The sequence below is a fragment of the Culex pipiens genome, chromosome 3, assembly GCF_016801865.2.
Source record: "Culex pipiens pallens isolate TS chromosome 3, TS_CPP_V2, whole genome shotgun sequence".
Lineage (NCBI taxonomy): Eukaryota > Metazoa > Arthropoda > Insecta > Diptera > Culicidae > Culex > Culex pipiens.
In genome coordinates, this window is record NC_068939.1 from 109,299,214 (window position 1) to 109,317,708 (window position 18,495).

At 38.6% G+C, this 18,495-nt stretch overlaps 1 protein-coding gene across 1 annotated transcript; it reads right to left on the reverse strand.

The window, feature by feature from the left end:
• Window positions 1-197: 197 nt before the first annotated feature.
• LOC120423432 (protein bride of sevenless) lies at window positions 198-17,348 on the reverse strand. The gene is made up of 7 exons (XM_039587242.2): window positions 17,205-17,348; window positions 7,003-7,410; window positions 2,889-3,542; window positions 2,726-2,821; window positions 2,317-2,667; window positions 754-2,147; window positions 198-694 (listed from the first exon to the last, which is right to left on the reverse strand). The coding sequence occupies exons 2-7, from the start codon at window positions 7,070-7,072 to the stop codon at window positions 395-397; spliced, it is 2,865 nt and encodes a 954-aa protein (XP_039443176.1). The 5' UTR covers window positions 7,073-7,410; window positions 17,205-17,348; the 3' UTR covers window positions 198-394.
• Between the last annotated feature and the right edge of the window lie 1,147 nt (window positions 17,349-18,495).

An 18,495-nucleotide genomic window follows, 5' to 3' on the forward strand; every position in this document is an offset into this window, starting at 1 on the left:
GGACGCGGAAAGTGGAAAGCATCATTCGTAAACTACTAAAGGTAATTTGGTCCATGAATTTATACCATCGGGGATGCAAATCATACAACAATCGAATAACAGATTCGAATTCAACAGCGCACAGATGATCCACCATAAATGCAAACAAAGAGAAGCCATAAGGACTATAATTTCTTTCAGTAGTAAGCAATTCAGACCATATTTTAAAACTTATGTCAGTATAATTTTCGGCCGTAATTATAAAGTAGAATAAATAATACAAAAACTGAGAAATCATTCGCTTGGTTCGCACCAAACTTCTTGACTAGATCGATAGTTACCCAAATTAGCACGTGTAAGTCACTAAGCAAGTAATCTTTGGAATATCTGCGTCACAACTCGTAGGTTAAATCACTTAAAAGCGGGTAATTTTGTTGGGAGAAAGTTCCGAAGTGATCGAGCCGGTGCAGCTGTTGTACGGATTGCTGATGCCGTAAAAGTTGGCCGATCCATTTCTAGCCGTAGTTCCGTTTCCGTTCGCGATCCCCACGTCCAACTGCTGCTGCGGCTGCTGACTTCGACGATTACCGCGTAGCGGTAAGGTTGGGATTTCGCTGGTCGCCAGGTACGGATCGTCTATCTCGTGCTCCATGAAGGACTCCGTGGTGGAGGATCGCTGGTGGCGCATCGCCGGGTTGACGCACTCGTAGACACTCTAGATAGATTTGTAGGATTATGGTTTTGAATGATGTAAAGAATAGTTGATGGAATTACCTGCTCCGAGATGTACTGGTTTGCTTGAGCGAAGGCTAGCGACGTAAGGGATGGTAACGCTTGGACCAAGTCGGATCGAGCGATGCTTCGCACCATCAAAAAGCACCTCGGGATCATGATTCCAACGAGAACGGCCAACGCTGTGGCCACTAGTCCCAGCGAAATGGCAGCTTCTCTCCACTCGTAGCCGAACATACACAGCGGAATCCACGTGGTCCAAATCACCAGGCAGAGGATCGATCCCGTCACTAGGAGGAGACCTTCCCGGTAGTTACGTTGCGAACGGAAAATAAACGGTGAAAGAAAAACCAGTGCTGCCAGCAGCATTCCGTCGTACGCGATCACCGCCCAGAACCAGTTTCCAAAGTAAATTTCATTGCACGAGATGTTGTGGGAGTTTGCGTGCAAAATGATGACAAGCTGTGTAGACAGGCCAAGCTGAACCAACGTGCTAAAACCACAAATTACGCTCTGCAGGTATCCGTTGACGTGCGACAGGAATCCGCCCTCACTTCCAATAGATGCCAGCATGATGGCTCGACAGAGTAACAGCGAGAAGGTTGTGCAATAGCCCAGTGAAACCAGAAAGATCTTGATCGTACACAACGTATTCCACGTGTACATAGTTGAGGCGCTGTGCATCAAGTCCGGCATGTAACCCGTGTACTCCAAGCTGAACGGAAGAAACGATCCAAACTGAAATATCAAGCTAATCAACAGCAGAATACTGCTCAACGGGTTTCCTTCCAAGACGTCGTCCATGCAAACACGAACAATCAAAAAGATGAGTATCGCCAAACAGAACAAAATCCCAAGCGAGGACACCGTCAGCCCGGCCGCTACCCAAGCTTCCTGCTTGACCTGCCAGTACATCTCGACGTAATCTTCCCCAAGGTAGATGGGCCGGTGTCGATTGCTAAAGTCCGGATGACGAATCTCAAACTCTTTCGTGCAGTAAAAAATGTTCCCCAGCTTCAGCGGCTCATCCGGACGACCTTTGTTATCATTCAGATGGAAAACCGTAGTCACGTTCGTCACCATATTAGAACTGGCCACCGGCTTTAACTCCAGCACTCCCTCGCTGCTGTTAAACTTTTGCCGCAGCTCGAACGACATCAGCTGGGTTATGTTGTCCAACTTCAGTTCGGAAATTATTCTCTGCGAAGCCATCCTCGCGTAATAATTCCAATTGTTGAGCGTTTCATTCAGGCTGGAGCCGTCTTCTGAGGGTAGATTCAGCAACTCGACCACTTCCAGGAATACCGAACCAGAGAGCAGCAGATCACTGGCGAGAATCTTATGTCCGTAGCGTTCGCTTGAGATGTTCAGAAGATTTTCCAAACTGGATATGCTGATATCATTTTCAGCGATCACATACGATTTGTCCGGAAGGTCTGGAAAAAATAATAGGAAAAAATATCTTTATGGATCTATGAGTAGTTTATTTCATTCTTATAACATCATAAAAATGCTACATTAATATTTTTTAAATCTATTAATCAAGAAAATTACCAATTGAATGATAAATTTGTGTTTCGTTTAGTTTCATTTAAAACTACCAACCTGAAACAAACAGCATATCCTTTCCGGACAGCACGACGATCAATGTTCCGTTGGTGGCAAAGCTAACTGATTTGGTCATTCCGAGGATGATGAAGATGGTGTCATTACTGGGAAAGTTTTCCAAGCAAAGGTGCTCGTGACGGCAGATTTCGGTAAATTTGTTGGTACTTTCGGACGATTCCGATCGAACCGCTATGGAGGCATTCGGGTTTGACCAAGGCAGTTCGTACAGCAAATGGGCAGCCTTAGCATACAGCAGATCGTTGGACGTCGGTAACGGATGGACGTTGATTCCCGGTGAATCCACCAACGGGTGAACTATCGACCAGATTGTTTGAGTGACGAAAATTCCTAGAAACAAACTTGTAAGTGTAAACGATTCTCTTCAACGTTTGTTACCTATGCCAACCTATTGAATTTGTTGAGCAATCTTTCTGATAGACAACTTCTTCTTCCAAACTTTGACGAGCCTGAGACAAATTCCGCACAAACAAGATCCTTAACCCTGCAGAGCAAATAACAACCATAATTTAATATTAACCTTGAACTTCAATCGCCGTATCAACACTTACCGAGAGTGCCGTTATTATCAATTAATTGAAGCTCGTTGATTCGGTCTACAACAAACAGCCAAGCGCCGAAATCGGCCTGGTCCGTGATAAGCGAAACTGTGTAGTCTCCCTCGAGTGAATAAGTGATATGGCCAAAGTCCAGATTTGCATCTGTATCTACACTATTATGGCCGTCCAAACCGTACGCAGGTTGCAGTTGATGATACTTTGTTTGAGTATAGCTCGCTTCCCCGGTCAAGTCTACGACGTTTTTGATTGCTCTCGAACAAATTGTCGAATTTGCATCTTTGCCCTGCTGCGTGGTGGCCACTGTAGTCAATTGCGCTTGGACCTCACCAATTGAGGCAATCTTACGGACCAGAGGGGCGGTGACGTCAACCGTCGTTGCATCGTCCACGACATCACTGGCGTCGGACTCGGTCTCGGTCAACAGGTCAGTGCTGGTTCCCAGAGATGCGAGTTCTTCCAGGAATGAACTCACGGTCGGATCTATCACGGTGAAACCCGCGTCGATCGAGTTTGTTGTTAAAATATTTTCTATTGATGCGATGTGGTCTGGGATGGTTGATTCGACCACTTCTGGTGTTGAATTTGGTATAAACTCGGGGATTTCGTTGCTTGCTGTACATGTGGACAAATGTAATATGAGAAATGCTGAAAAGAAACGGAAGGAATCATCCATTAGTTAAAAAAAAAAGCTGACATGTAATTTTAGTTGTAAGAGCACATTGTTTAATTATTCGAGAGAATCATGCAATACTAATTGTTCTAATATATATGTAATCTCTTCTCATATTATTTTCAGTAATTTCTCGATTTTCGTCCATATTTCACTTTTTTTATATATATATACAATTAAGAACAAGCTTTGAAGTTGCTACAAATTGTGTAAAATTAGTCCACATTTATAAAATAGTGAAAACTTCTGCAAGCCAGGTACCATTGTAAGTAGAGCGTCCAATTTCCCGAGGTAACAAAATTCCCGGGAAACGGTAAATTTTTAACAAATATCCCAGAAAATCCCAGGAATTTCCGGGAAATTAGAAATTTATCGAAAATTATTCTGATCCTGCTTCTGATTCAAATTCTGCAACAAAATTGCAACATTAATGTTCAAAATGAGTGTGAGGATCAATTAATGGCTTGAATGCTTTAAAAAAAATCATGCAACTTTATAAAGATATTTTTTTTTTGATTTTATATGCTGTCTTTCAAATCGTACCAAATATAAAAATATCTTTTTTATTTCGTTTTTATTATGTAGAGAAATATTATTCTTCAAATCAAATTTTAAATCAGTGAGTAAAATCCATACTCCACAACCACAAAAATGCTTTTAACTTTGTTTCTGTGATCAAGTCGAAGAATTTGTGACTAACTTCATACCGAATATTAGGCTTTTCATGGCAAATAACTCGTTCTTGAACAAGTCTTACTGGTTTCAGCTTAGGAATAAATGATTAAAATCATTGAATTCATCTTAAAATTTTAACTTTTCGTGCTTTTTGCATGAAACACCATTCCATGAAATCGCAACTCAAAGTTTTAAAATATTCAATTCAATTCAATTCAGTTTATTTCTTTAGTTCATCGACTAACAGTAGTTTTGTAAGTGCAGTAATTTCCCGGGAATTCCCGAAATTAATTAATGGTTTCTTAACTTATCGGAACCAGTTTTCTGTTTGGTCTGAAAAAAAATGAAATTGATTTTGTATATATCAAGATTTATTTCTTTTAATATTAATTTCTTAAGGAACTGGAAATAGATCTTGCTTAGTTAAAATAAACTATTACAATTAAGGTAAGCTTTTTACAGATTATTTGGTGTTATTTTTTACGTTTTGTTTACCATAATTAAATAAGTTGAAAATCGAACGGGATCTCAATTTTTATCAAATAATTTTGTGCAAGAAGATTTACATCAATTCTTTTAATACCATTTTTTCAAGAAATTTCAATTTGAAGTAAAATAATTATAGAGCACTGGTGCAACAATGGGAATTAGAATGTTAAATATAAAAAATCCGTAGTATCAGATCAATAGGGCGAATCTACGATTGTAAACAAGCAGTCCATCTCTTTTGCTCATGTGACAGTTCACTTCAAGTAAGAAGGGATAGACTGCTTGTTTACAATCGCAGATTCGCCCTATTGATCTGTTACTACAGAAATGTAAGACTGATTGTGGAATGACGTTAATTTATCGCCAATTAAAAACCCGAAAACCATGTGGCATATAAAACTATAAAAAAACATTAAAAAATACTTTGTATTGTTTGATAGGTGCTCAAAAATGTAAACAAATATTTCAAATTTGCTCCAAATATTTGAAAACATTGAGTTGTTTGAAGTTGAACAAACACGAGAAGTTATTTTTTTACGGAAAAACTAAAATGCCTTTTTTCTCATCAGAAAATACCTAAGATAATTTATTGATTTACTGTACGACTGGAGATTATAAAATTAAATAAAAAACAATTTCTTCAAGTTGTATGATTTTTTTTATTGAGTCGAGCTGCTAATTGACACTAGTTTTAGCCATTAAAGTCAGTGTACTTTACAATTTAGGTGCATAATACTGACCAAAACCATTATCATAACAATTTTCAATAAATTTAAAATTTCCCGGGAATTCCCGGGATTTCCCGGGAAATCGGTTGAAAATTTCCCGTTTCCCGGGAAATTTGTGACCCCGGGAAATTGGACGCTCTAGTTAAACCCAAATTTTATTAAAATGTGTGATAATATTCGGGGAGTTACGTTAGTAGAATAAAAACAGCAGAACTTGGATTTCCAGAAATGATGTGCAGCCAGCGGGTTGCACTTCGGTGATCACTGAGTTAATGCAACAAGGTGCAAAAAAAATCAGCGCGAGTTGCAAAACGAGGCTCCGGATAAACACGACAAATTCTTAACAAACGAGTTTAGGTATTTTGCGATTCCGAAAACACCCTTTGGTAGTAAGTTTTTAAAACTCAAACGCTCGGGTAGTCATTTGACCCTTTTTTTTCTTAAAAATCTCATAACTTTTGGTAGAATTGACCAATTTTGATGCTTCCAGTTGCAAAGGATCCAGATTGGTCTATATTTTTAACTGTCAGATGAGGGACAAATGTGATCCATTTTTACCGAAGATATTCCGGATTTCAATGGGGTACCTCGGCCCTACTATGTGAGTATTTTGGCAATATAATGAAAACATTTCGACAGAAAAATTACGAAAATGATGCAAAACTTCAAAATTTAAAGGCACAATCCCAAAACATCATCCTGCAAAAATAATTTAAAGGTTAAGTCCTACGGGGCAGCGGAGCCAGTTCCAGTTGGGTACCAATCGACATCAGCTCAGTAAACCGTTTCCGGTTGGAACCTGTCCCGGTGCCCAAAGGTCTTGAGCATGTCATTTATCTTTGCAGGATGATGTATTAGGATGATGCCTTTAAATTTTGCATCATTTCCGACATTTTTCTGTCGAAAAGTTTTTATTAGGTTATTAGGTATTGCGCCCTTCACAGGTAAAAACAGTTGCTTTTCTCCATCCATTTTTTTCCCTACAAATTTCAAGCGATTAGAGGATAATTGGGTCCTAAAATGAAGCTTAGATTGCTGATATTAATGTTTACAGCGATAAAGCTTATTTTTCTGAGAACAATGACCCTTCGTACGAGCACAAAGAGTTTAAAATGGATTTTTAAATCAATTTTGAAAAATTAACCTCGCGGTCCTTCTTGACAGAAAAGCTCCTACTTGACAGCTCGTTCCAAGGGGACCATAGTTGATTCATCAAAAAATGTTGTCTTGTCAAAAAAAAATGTTGCTTTAAAATGAAAAAAAGTGATCAGAAATTATTTTTAATCGTGTTTTTTACCGTTGTACATAAAAATTGACATATGGCTTTAGTACCCAATTGTCCATACAAAAAAAATCTTTTTTGTATGGAGCATCAAACGCCAATTTTCAAAATATCAAGAATCAAACATAATGATATCTATAAATCTTATCTGTGCCCTTGGTGGCACACGCCATTTGTTCATAGCATGTCTTGGCGATATCAATCACAGACAATCATTTCCCTTTAAACGTTTGTAATTCACACGCCACTATTTGTACGTACCAAAAACGCAAACCGTCTTGCGCCACGCGTTCTCACTTCTCGCCATCGCCGCCGCCTTCACCGCCACCATGATCACCGATGCATTCGCCGCCAAAACCAGCGCCACCGTCGTCACGCGCTCAGCTTTCCCTTTCCGCCGCCGCCTCGCTGCACTGCCGTTTTGCGCACTTTACTCGCGTCTAGCCACCTACCTCCACAAATCAGCTGATCATCTGCATTCAACAACTCAACCGGAAATGATGCATGTTTCACTTTTGCTCTCACTGCGGCTTCAGAGGTTTGTTCGACTTGTAACTATTTATGCTGCACGTTTGAGATTCATTTCAACACCATTCATGCACTTTCAAATAGTTGATGGTTGTAAAATTGCATGTTTCACTGCATATCATAGCTTCTTCAACGCGGCATCTTAAATTGAAAACATGCGTATTAATTATCTTAGGCACTTTTTCTCTCTGCTTGTCTCTGATTGAATTCGCGTCAGCTCAGCCGCCAACCTTAACCTTCAAAGTCGGATCAAGAACTATATGCTATACATATGCTGTCACATGCAACGCCGAAACCGTTTTCAGCTGTCCATTCTGCGACAATACCGTTGTTGCAGCCATAAGGTTCCCCCTTGCCGTATGCTTCACAGGGTTTTTTTTCGCAGTCTGTTTAAATTTCGATCAAACACGTGCTGCTGCCGTCGTTGTCGCCGCTGACTGTTTGGTTGGTCTAAATTTATGGGAAAAATCGATAACCTTTCGTTTGAGTCGCGCGTTGTCGCTCGATTGAAAGTAAACAAACTGAATTCGGGGAAAAAGAACTTTAATTCCTTCTTCTTGGCATGAGGTGCATTCAAACGGATCGAATGTAATAATGGGGGAGAAATCGATACCCGTCGACATGTGTAATATATTTAATGGTGGAGGCGTGTCACTAAACAATACAAGTTTCTTAAAATTGGGGTTGAGCAAAAACTAACTCAATTCATGGCAGAAAACGAGGAATTGCTGGAGAGATTTAATCTAAACTAAAAATCTACATCTACACCTATATTATAGATGTTTGAAAACAACATTCATTTTTTTTTATTTTCAAAACATCATGCCATCTTCAAATGTATAATTTAGCTAAATCTCCAAAATTTAATGTCTAAATGTCTTCATGTCTCCAATGCTTCAAAATTCATGTTTTCAAGTCCTGATGTTATGAAGACATCATATTTTCAAGCCTCCATGTCTTCTAGTATTCATGTTTTCAAGTCTACATTTTTACAAGTTTACATGTATTCAAGTCCCCATATCTAACTCTCCATGTCTTCAAACTATCTTGTCTCCAAACCTCTATACCTCCAAGTCTCCATGTCTTCAAGTCTCCATGTATTCAAGTCTCCATGTCTTCAAGTCTCCAAGTCTTCAAGTCTCCATGTCTTCAAGTCTCCAAGTCTCCATGTCTTCAAGTCTCCAAGTCTCCATGTCTTCAAGTCTCCATGTCTTCAAGTCTCCATGTCTTCAACTCTCCATGTCTTCAAGTCTCCATGTATTCAAGTCTCCATGTCTTCAAGTCTCCATGTCTTCAAGTCCGCATGTTCTCTAGTCTCTATGCCTTCAAGTCTCCATATCTTCAAGCCTGCATGTTTTCAAGACATTGTGTCTTCAAATCTTCAAAACAATTACTTCCTTAAAACCAATTTGTATCGATTGGCAACTTCCAAACGCACAAAAACACCTCCTGCCATTATCGGTCAGTCACATTTCGCGCCGAGTGAATCGCATTATTAACAGCCATTTCTTCGTGTCCAACATGCAACTAGCTACTAGTCAGTTCTATATGCCCATTGACACGCACGTGGTTCAGCTATTAGAGGGGGGGACAACGAGCAACAACAACAACAAAAAACTCAAGTCCAAACCCAAAGCCCGACCCCCGGAGCCGAGGTAAACTCAACATTAAGAAATTTAACGCTCCGATAAGCACCACTCACTACACCATTGACGCATTCACTGCACTGGGTGCACACCTGGGCCGAAACACGTCTCGTATTGTTAGAGAGGTGCAGCAGTTGATGAACAAAATGCAGATGATGTGCGGTGCGCGTTACAATTGTTACACAGAAACGATGAAAACAAAACTGCCACACACACACACATGTCATGGACAACAATTGCGGCGCTTGAAATAATTGCAGCTCTATTTGTAAAAGTGATCTTAAATAGTTTTTCATACAATTGATTTCATTATACGAAATGTTTACATTATCGCTTTTGTTACATCCTAACTCGTATTGGACGCAATTTTGTTGATACTTAGAAATACACATTTTTCCAAAAAAAATGTGTTTGTTTTTTCTCTAAGAGGCTGAACTTTCTTAAAAGTGCAATATTATTTGTTGAGGGACCATCCATGAACCACGTAGATACATTTTAGACCTCATTCTGACTTTTTGAGTGTACACTAGGGTGACAATAAAAAATCGACATCAGGGATACCCTCTGACTTGCTTCCTTAGGCAAAAATAAGTATCTGTGCCAATTTTGAGCCAAATCGGTTAAGGTTTAAGGGTCGCTTTTTATCGTTGAAGTTTATATGCGGAAAATGGCAAAAATGTATGCAGAAAAACAACGTTTCAGCATTTTTCTGCCAGGTGGCGCGGGTCCCGCCCAAAATTGTCCAAGTGTGAGATTCTTGTAGGAAATTCGATTCCCTACAACTTTGCCAAATGGTGCAAACAATCCGAGTTGATCCTGATTTTTATAAAAATGCTCTAATTTTGTTTGCAAGATATTATTCACTGCAAAATTGTTCCAAAATTAATAAAGCTAGTTTATGAAAATTCAGTAAAGGTTCATCCTTATCCATATCTGAAAAACTATATATTAAAGTTAGTATCTACAATTGTCTGTTCTGGACATTGTCGAGACAACTTTTGCTTAGATGTTATCTGGTCTTATAAAGAATCAAAATTTACAAGAATTGTTTTTTTTTCAGTTACTCATTAAGGCATAATTTTTCAATCGATTTGTCGAAAGTTTTTAATGGGAAGTAAAAAATGATGCAATTTTATAAAATTTGGGTATTGACGCCGATTTCAAGTTGAAATGCTAAATTCTCAAATTCAAAAAAGGTTCATTCTTTTCCATATCTAATGATTCCAGCTGTACGGATTTTATCCTTACTGTACGGGATGGATGACCTGGTTCTAGATGAGTTTTCTAGCTGAACAAATGCATGAGAAAATCATTCATTAGTACACTCCCTACATGCCCTCCAAGAATCAGATTGTTAGCAAACAATTTCCTATTGAAAAAATCAAAAACAAAGTTCACTCCAAACCAGAAAAAATGTTCAATTGTGCCCTTTTCTTTTTCGTGAGTTTTTCGTGGTTAAGGAACTTTCTATGTTATAAAGTGAACTTTTCATACATTCTTAACACTAATTCACTTCAGAACAAAGTTTGGTTTACGTTTACACCAAGGAATTCTGCCGAAAAAAAACTTCATCGAAATACAATATTTAATACGGCCCGCGGCTGCTGTTCAGTACACTTTTGAAGAATTTTTATGTTTCACATACCTTATCTACACCATTCAATCACAAAACTTCACCAATTATCAAAATGTCCGCTGAATACCTCATTATTTCTAACTAAACAAAAAGGCCCTTAAACATCATTAAAAACAACAATCAGGTGACAGCACATTAGTGCCCTTTCAGTTCCCTTCAAAATTGCGTTTAGAAAGGGCCCATTATGAAAAACAGTTGGAAAGTTAAAAGGGCCCAATAGCAAGATTTTTTAAAATTATGAGTTTTATTGCGAAAATCAACATAAATTAAGAAGCATTAAATCAGAGTTGAGGATAATGATGTGTTTTATCGTATCATCATTAAAAATACCACCAGTCAAGCTTTCTTTTTAAATAGGAATTGAAACAAGTTGTCCACTTTTTGCAAGCGATTTTCTCGAATCGCGGTTTTTGGTTTTGTGCCCTAATGAAATGTTTGGCTCGAAATCTGTTCAAGTGAATACACTCAGAGCAATATTGCGGATTTCAGAGATTTTTAGACAATCGTGCAATTTGTGGAAAGCTCTCCAACAAAGTGCACACCTCAAACTACAGCAGAAAAAAAAACTATCCAAGACACATACCCTAGTTTGAAACTGTTCTAAAGTGGTCGAAAGCAACACGTACCACTCTAGGCGAGAGGGGGGGAGAAGGGGTAGGATTTCAAGTGTGCAAATATTTGGTGTGCAGATATTATTTGCAAGGGTGGAGAATTTGGTGCAAAGTGTGCAATATTATTCGTGAAAGATAAATTGACATTGCATAAATTGAGATAACCAAAATATTGGAGGAACATAAACGTTTGACTAAGCAAATAGCAGTTTTTAAAATTTTGTAAGCGATGAAGTTTTATTTTTTTTTTCAAATTTCTAAATTTAAATAAAGAATTCCTCAACAGTTTTACCAAGGAATCATATCGGCTAAAGATACGGATATTGGCTCAGCAAAAGTTGGTAGTAGAGCGTCCAATTTCCCGTCCCAGGAAAAAAATTCCCGGGAATTCCCGGGATTTCCCGAAAAAAAATGGGTGCGGGACATTTCGCCGAATGTCGTTTCGCCGACGGTCATTTCGCCGAAGGTCATTTCGCCGAATGTCGTTTCGCCGCATGGGACGTTTCGCCGAATGGGACGTTTCGCCGAATTGACAAATAATCGTAAAATAAATATATAAAATGGACACAAATTGTATTAAAATATTTTGAAAAAGTATAATGTCCCTAAAAGGTGATTTTGCAAGCTTTAAAAAAAAAAATTTGTTTCTTAGTATGTTATTTTTATAAGTTTATGCATTATAAAATGCTAAACAATCGCTTAAAAAATAATCTAGTTGAAAAAAATTGTGCGAGGTTTTGCATTCTTTCAAATATAAGCAGTTATTTAATTACAGCAAACAATTTTAAATCATTTCTGTGAGTTTTTGCATTAATTTCTGTTAGTTTTTTGCATTCTTGTTTTAATATATCATTTGAATTATTTCTGTGAGTTTTTGCGTTCTGTTAATCATGAGCAGTTCTTTTAAATTTCTGCTTATAATTTTGATAAATTTCTGTTAGTTTTTGCATTCTTTGTTTTTTAAGCATATTATTGGTATATTTTTTGTAAGTTTTTGTATTCTTTCCAACATGAGGAGTTCTTTTGATTTTCAGCATAACATTTTGGAAAAATGCCGGTAGTTTGTGCATTCTTTACTAAGCATATTTTTTAAATTATTTCTGAGAGTTTTTGCATTCTTTCAAACATGAACAGTTTTTTTTTATTTTCTGCTTATAATTTTGATTATTTCTGTTTGTTTTTGCATTCTTTGTTTTTTAAGCAAATTATTTGTATAATTTTTGTGAGATTTTGCATTCTTTCAAACATGAGCAGTTCTTTTGATTTTTAGCATAACATTTTTGCATTCTTTGTATTTAAGCATATTTTTTTATTATTTCTGTGAGTTTTTGCATTCTTTCAAACATGAGCAGTTCTTTTAATTGGCTGCTTATAATTTAGATTTATTCTGTTTGTTATTGCATTCTTTGTTTTTCAAGCAATGTTTTGTATAATTTTTGGGAGTTTTTGCATTCTTTCAAACATGAGCATTTTTTTTTGGTTTTCAGCACAACATTTTGCAAAATTGCTGTTAGTTTTTGCATTCTATATTTTTGGCATATTTTTCAATTATTTCGGTGAGTTTATGTATATTTAGTTTTTTAAGCATATTATTTCTACAATTTTTGTTAGGTTTTGCAATCTTTCAAACATGAGAAGTTTTTTTGATTTTTAGCATAACATTTAGAAAAAATTCTGATAGTTTTTGCATTCCTCATTTTTTAAGCAAATTATTTGTATTATTTCTGTGAGTTTTTGCATTCTTTGAAACATGAGACGTTCTTTACTTTTTAAATTATTATATTATTATCTTGCCACTTCTTCTCAAGTTTGCATGAGTGAATTACAAGATGGCACTGCAGCGAACAAATAGCATAAATTGTACAAAAAAGTTAATTTTTATTCAATTCGGCGAAACGTCCATTCGGCGAAATGACTTTCGGCGAAACGTACCATTCGGCGAAACGACATTCGGCGAAATGACCGTCGGCGAAACGACATTCGGCGAAACGTACCAGATCCAAAAAAATATTTCCTGTTTCCCGGGAAATTTGTAAATTTCCCGGGAATTCCCAAAATTCAAGCGGAAGCATACATTTTCTTAACTCTTTGGAACCAATATTTTGAAAATACCCTGAAAAAAAATTTAATGAAAAAACTCAACATTACTTTGTTCAATTCTAGAGTTTTTTTTATTAGGTCCTCAAAATGGAGGCTCGGGCCAACATTTCAGCCCATTTGGTTGAAAACTGGCTTGCCTTGAGCAGGAACAAGTTTAAATGGGAATTAACCCGTAAAACTGGAGCATTTAGGTAAATTGCTCTGTACAAGTCAGCCATTAACAAATGACGACTTTTGCATACCATGGGGTCCTAGGCGATGGTCTGGGAAACAATTCCTCCGAAGGGTGCAAAATGATCCGAGGGCTCTGGTCTTACCTAGAAACAGATTCATTCCGGCGTCACAGAAATTCCCATGCTCCCAGCAAAATGTATAGGGAAAAATCAAAGCACACTAAGAAAACTGCCTCGATCAGAGGACGCCACATGTCAATCAGCCACCACGTGGCAGAAGGATAGCTCCAAATTTGGCTATAAAAGTGATTTGTCAATGTTATAACATTTTATTTAGTCAGATATATGTGTAAAAACAATTTATTCAATTCAATTCAATTCGGTTTTATTTGTGAATAATCAAATTACAATTTGTACATATTATGAACCTAACAGAGTTTTTGTGTTCATTTCAGCTGTGTGTTACGTCTTAATTCGGTTTAGAGCAATTATTACTGTTAATTAAATGCACAAACAAGAGTAAGAAAAAGTTTTCAAAAAACTTACGCAATTGCTAATGATAGGGGATAGGAATAGAAAAAGCTTACAACTAGATCACAGCAAAATTTAATCAATTATAGATGTGCTTGATCATCAGCTCCCCAAGGGCCAGGAATTGCTCCGCTTTGTTACGGCAGGTCCGGAACCGCGTCATCATCTCCCCCGCGAGAGCAAAGAACTCCGGCAGGGTAAAGAGATCTTCCCCGGTGACTTCTTGCTGGGCCGCATTGCCGCTACCGGCAGCGACCACGCTGGCGAACGATCGACCCCATCCAGGAGGGAACGCTGGGTTGTCCGCTGGAACCGTACGATGACCAGCAGCCGGCACGGTTACACTCGTACTTCGCTGAGGAGGGTGGGACGCTGCTGCTTTCTTTTTCCTCTTTTCCTGCTCCTCGAGGTAGGTTTTCCGTGCGCTGCATCCACGGTAGTTGCTGGTATGGTTACCTCCACAGTTGGCGCACTTGATGCGCGCCTTGGTTTGCTCTGCCTTGTCCCCCAAGTCCGCCTTGCACGGCAGTGCGCACGCCTCCGAGAGGTGTGTTTCACCGCACTTCACGCAGCGGGGCGGGAGGTTGCAGTTCCGCGAGCCGTGGCCAAATTTCTGGCAACGGTGGCATTGCGCTGCGTCCGTCGGGTTCTTTGAGTAAAACCGCCAGTTTACCCAAAAACCGTCCAACGCCTTAGTTTTCCGCAGGTCTTGAATTTTGACGGTGCCGCGGTCGAAGTACAACAGGTACAGTGTGTGTGTACCTGTGACCGTTGTCTTCCGCGAGAGGACTTTTATGTCACGCGGCGTAATTCCAGCACCCGAGAGGTCCTTCTTTAGGTCGGAGATCGGGCGGTCTTGGTACCCCTGCAAGACGACCTTCACGGCAGTCTTCTGCACGGGGTCGAATGTGTAGAACTTGAAGTTTTTACTCTTCAATTTCTGCACAACCAGGTCGAAGTTCTTGCTGTCAAATGTGTAGACTTGCACTGACGACTTACCGATTTTCAGACAATATCCGAGGCCTTCCAGCAACTCGTCAATATCGTCCGTCAACGTGTCCAAAACATAGATTGGAGGTGGTCTACGTTCCTTTGGAGAATTGTTCGTTTTTGACGTCGACACTTTCTTCCGTGCACGTCCATCGTATTCGTCGTCGTCGGTAGTGCTGCTACCGTCGGTGTTGTTGTTGTTTTCTTCGTCGTCGCTCAGCATCTGGAACTCGTTCCTGATGGGGATGTTGGCCGATGTTGATGTGCCACTGGTTGTGGCACCGTAAGTACCGGAACGGGTTCGCACTGGTGATCTCGGAACATATCCGGGATGTAGTAACTTTTTGTCGATGCCTTCTGCGCTCACGCTCCCCTGCGCGATGGCGGTCGACACGGCGTTGGTTTGTTTACCTTTTTGCACACGGCCGGTAGACGAACTTCGCGGGTTTTTCGAGGCCGCACTCGAACTGCCACGGCCACGGCCGGCCTTTGGCATGCTGCAGGAGCAAACTCGCGGATAATCACGGTAGACTACGGCGGAAAATTTCGAAAAAACGATAGAGCACTGAGCACTTGACTGCTGCTTGCTCTCTTGCGTACACGGAGGTGAAAACAATTTATAAACGTCAAATATCATTCTGATCCTAAGTCTCCAGATTCTCCTTATCAACATTTATTTATGATGATATTAATTTCTGAAGCAACTGGAAAATATCTTGCATTAATTTCTGAAGCAACTGGAAAAAGTATCTTGCATAATGAAAGTGATATACTACAATGTAGGTATGTTTTTTATAGATTTCTGGTGTTATTTCGTTTAAAAAATATATGAACCCCTTTATTCAAAGTAATATAGAGAGTTTATTTAACAATTTACTTGATTTATTGTAATTTGAATTTTTTTTATTAATTTTCTTCATTTTTTTACATGCAGTCATGCAGTTAATTGATCTTCACACTTATTTTAACCATTGAAGTAGCTGTTCTATACAATTTTTTGCATAATATTAATCAGAACCAAGTTCAGAAACAATTTTCAATATATTTAAAATTTCCCGGGAATTCCCGGGAAATTTGTTGAAAATTTCACGTTTCCCTTGAAAGTTGTAACCCCGGGAAATTGGACGCTTATTGAGAGCCGTAAATAATCTTCAATTGTCTGTTTTGGATATTTTCGATAAAACTTTTTTTAGGGAGTTGAGATACATTGAATTGAAAATAAATTGAATATTTTTTCATCTCTTTCAAATCATATTTTTCGATTTGTTGCTTATTTGCTCAATAACCTTTTTCCAAGATAGAAGGGTGTTAAAAATAATTTGAACAACAGAATAAAATGTTTTACACTGCGTGGAATCCACCATCCTTATATGTTTTGTTGAGTCTTACTCTTGAAAGACAATTTTTTTCCAATTTCATTGCATGGTGATATCCGAAAAAATCCCACGAAATAATATCATTGATATCATTTTTGCGAGGTACATAGTTTTTCAGAGTCACCCCCTCATACGGTACCTAATTAGGGTCTTCTCCATTTCAACCAGATTGACTGCACTAGATCTCATTTCAAACCGTCCCATCACGACGGCGTCGTAGATCGGTTGTGCCTCGCGCAGTCTAAAACATTAGCATTGGCCATTAATTTGTCTCTTCGCAGTTACTACCGCGTTACGAACAGTACAAAGCTGGTGGCCATTCAAATTTGGTGACGCATGTTTTCCCTAATTGGTCAGTTTTATGACTCGATAAAATAGCGTTCTCTTTACAATGAGTTCTTTTTGAGCGTATGTACATTTTCGTTGAATGTGTAAATTGAGCAATAACATTTCTGTTATCTACAGAATGCCATCTACGTTGAACTGTAACTGCACAAATTATTTTTATTTTTGTTGTGACACAGCAATTGCTTGAACTTTTAAAACCACGCTGACACCATAACACACGTCAATCGATACGGATTATTCTAAGCAACACCTTGTCACCACAGACCAGACCAGCCTTGCGTAACGACACACAGAATGCAAAGTGACCAACGTGACGGACTATTACATGATTTTCTTGCGTAAAAACAAACTTTCTTTGGATGAAGAAGCAGCAAACAAAGAGCTACTATTTTGAAGTCACATAAGAATGATTCACGTCACAACGACGACGACGACGACGGCCGATCGATTCCGCAACTTTGATCGCTGATTTTGGAGGTTAGGTTGACACGCCGCACGCGATAGAAGTTCAACGTCAAACATACGGCCTACTCCGTGAATCGCTATGGCAACCGGAGCCAAACAAATGAGGGCACTCCTTAACTTTTTTTCAAATCACTATTACTTTCAATGCTATTATTTCAAATATGTACAAACTTTGTTTATGCATTAATTACGTAGATTATCACTTTTCAAAATTCCACCCAAATTTAAGTCACTTGGTTCTGATTACGGCCAGTACGGCCGACGACTGACCGAACTGACGATCGACGAATTAGGTGTGTCGAGTAAAAGGGCACGATGGAAACTGAAACCACCACCAGGCCAGACCAGGTAGACCAGGTACGGGCCCCGTCGTTCGGAACCAAACACAAAAATTACAAAACGCGCCGAAGAGGAGACAAACCGAGTGAAGCTCTCTAACTAAACTGAGCGCAGGTGGTGGGTAGCGGTGTTGTTGCTTGCGAGGGTGGGTTTTTGTTTCTGTTCGTTCCTTTCTCCCCTTTCATTCATAATAATTATGCTTGCCAGTTAGTGAGTACGAGTAGTTGGCAGCTACGATGGCGGCGGCGCTTTAAATGCGTATTTAATAGTTACCACGCAATCGTAATCACTGGTTGGCGACTTGCAATACACCCGATTGGGGATGACTAATAGAGCCGTTGGTGTGCTTGCAGCGTGGTCTTCTTGGGAGATATCGCTATAAATTATTCAAATGTTCACACTTTCTTCAATCGAATTCATTTAAATAGAATTTTAAACAAGGTCATCCATAAAGTACGTCACGCTCTAGGGGAGGAGGGGGGGGGGGGTTTCGCAAGCGTGACAAAGTTGTGTTTTACCGGCATGTATCAAAATCTGTTAAAATAAAAATATTCCATCGGTTGCATTTTTAAAAAAAATTTAGGGTTTTTGGTATTGGTACCGATTTTAAGCTGACCTGACCTTATAGATGGATCGATATTCAAAATATATTTGTTAGAACAGATTTGAAAAGATATCTCGTACCTTGAAAACCATTTTTGCGGGTTGTATATCCATTTTAATTATCCAAATCAATCATCACATCCATTTTTTGGAAAATTGGAATTGTTTTCGACATTCAAAACGGATTTACAAACATTAAAAAGGATTTTGAAAGTAAGAATGTTCTCTAAAAATCTGTTATAATATGTATTTTTTTATCAATTCACCTATAAGACCAGGTCAGTAAGAAAACCTTACAAAAATCAAAAACATTTTTTTAAAGCGCGAATGTAAAAAGTGTTTCAAAATGCATTATACACTAGTTCAGTTGTTTCCAATCATTGGTTTTCAAAAAAAATATGATTTGAC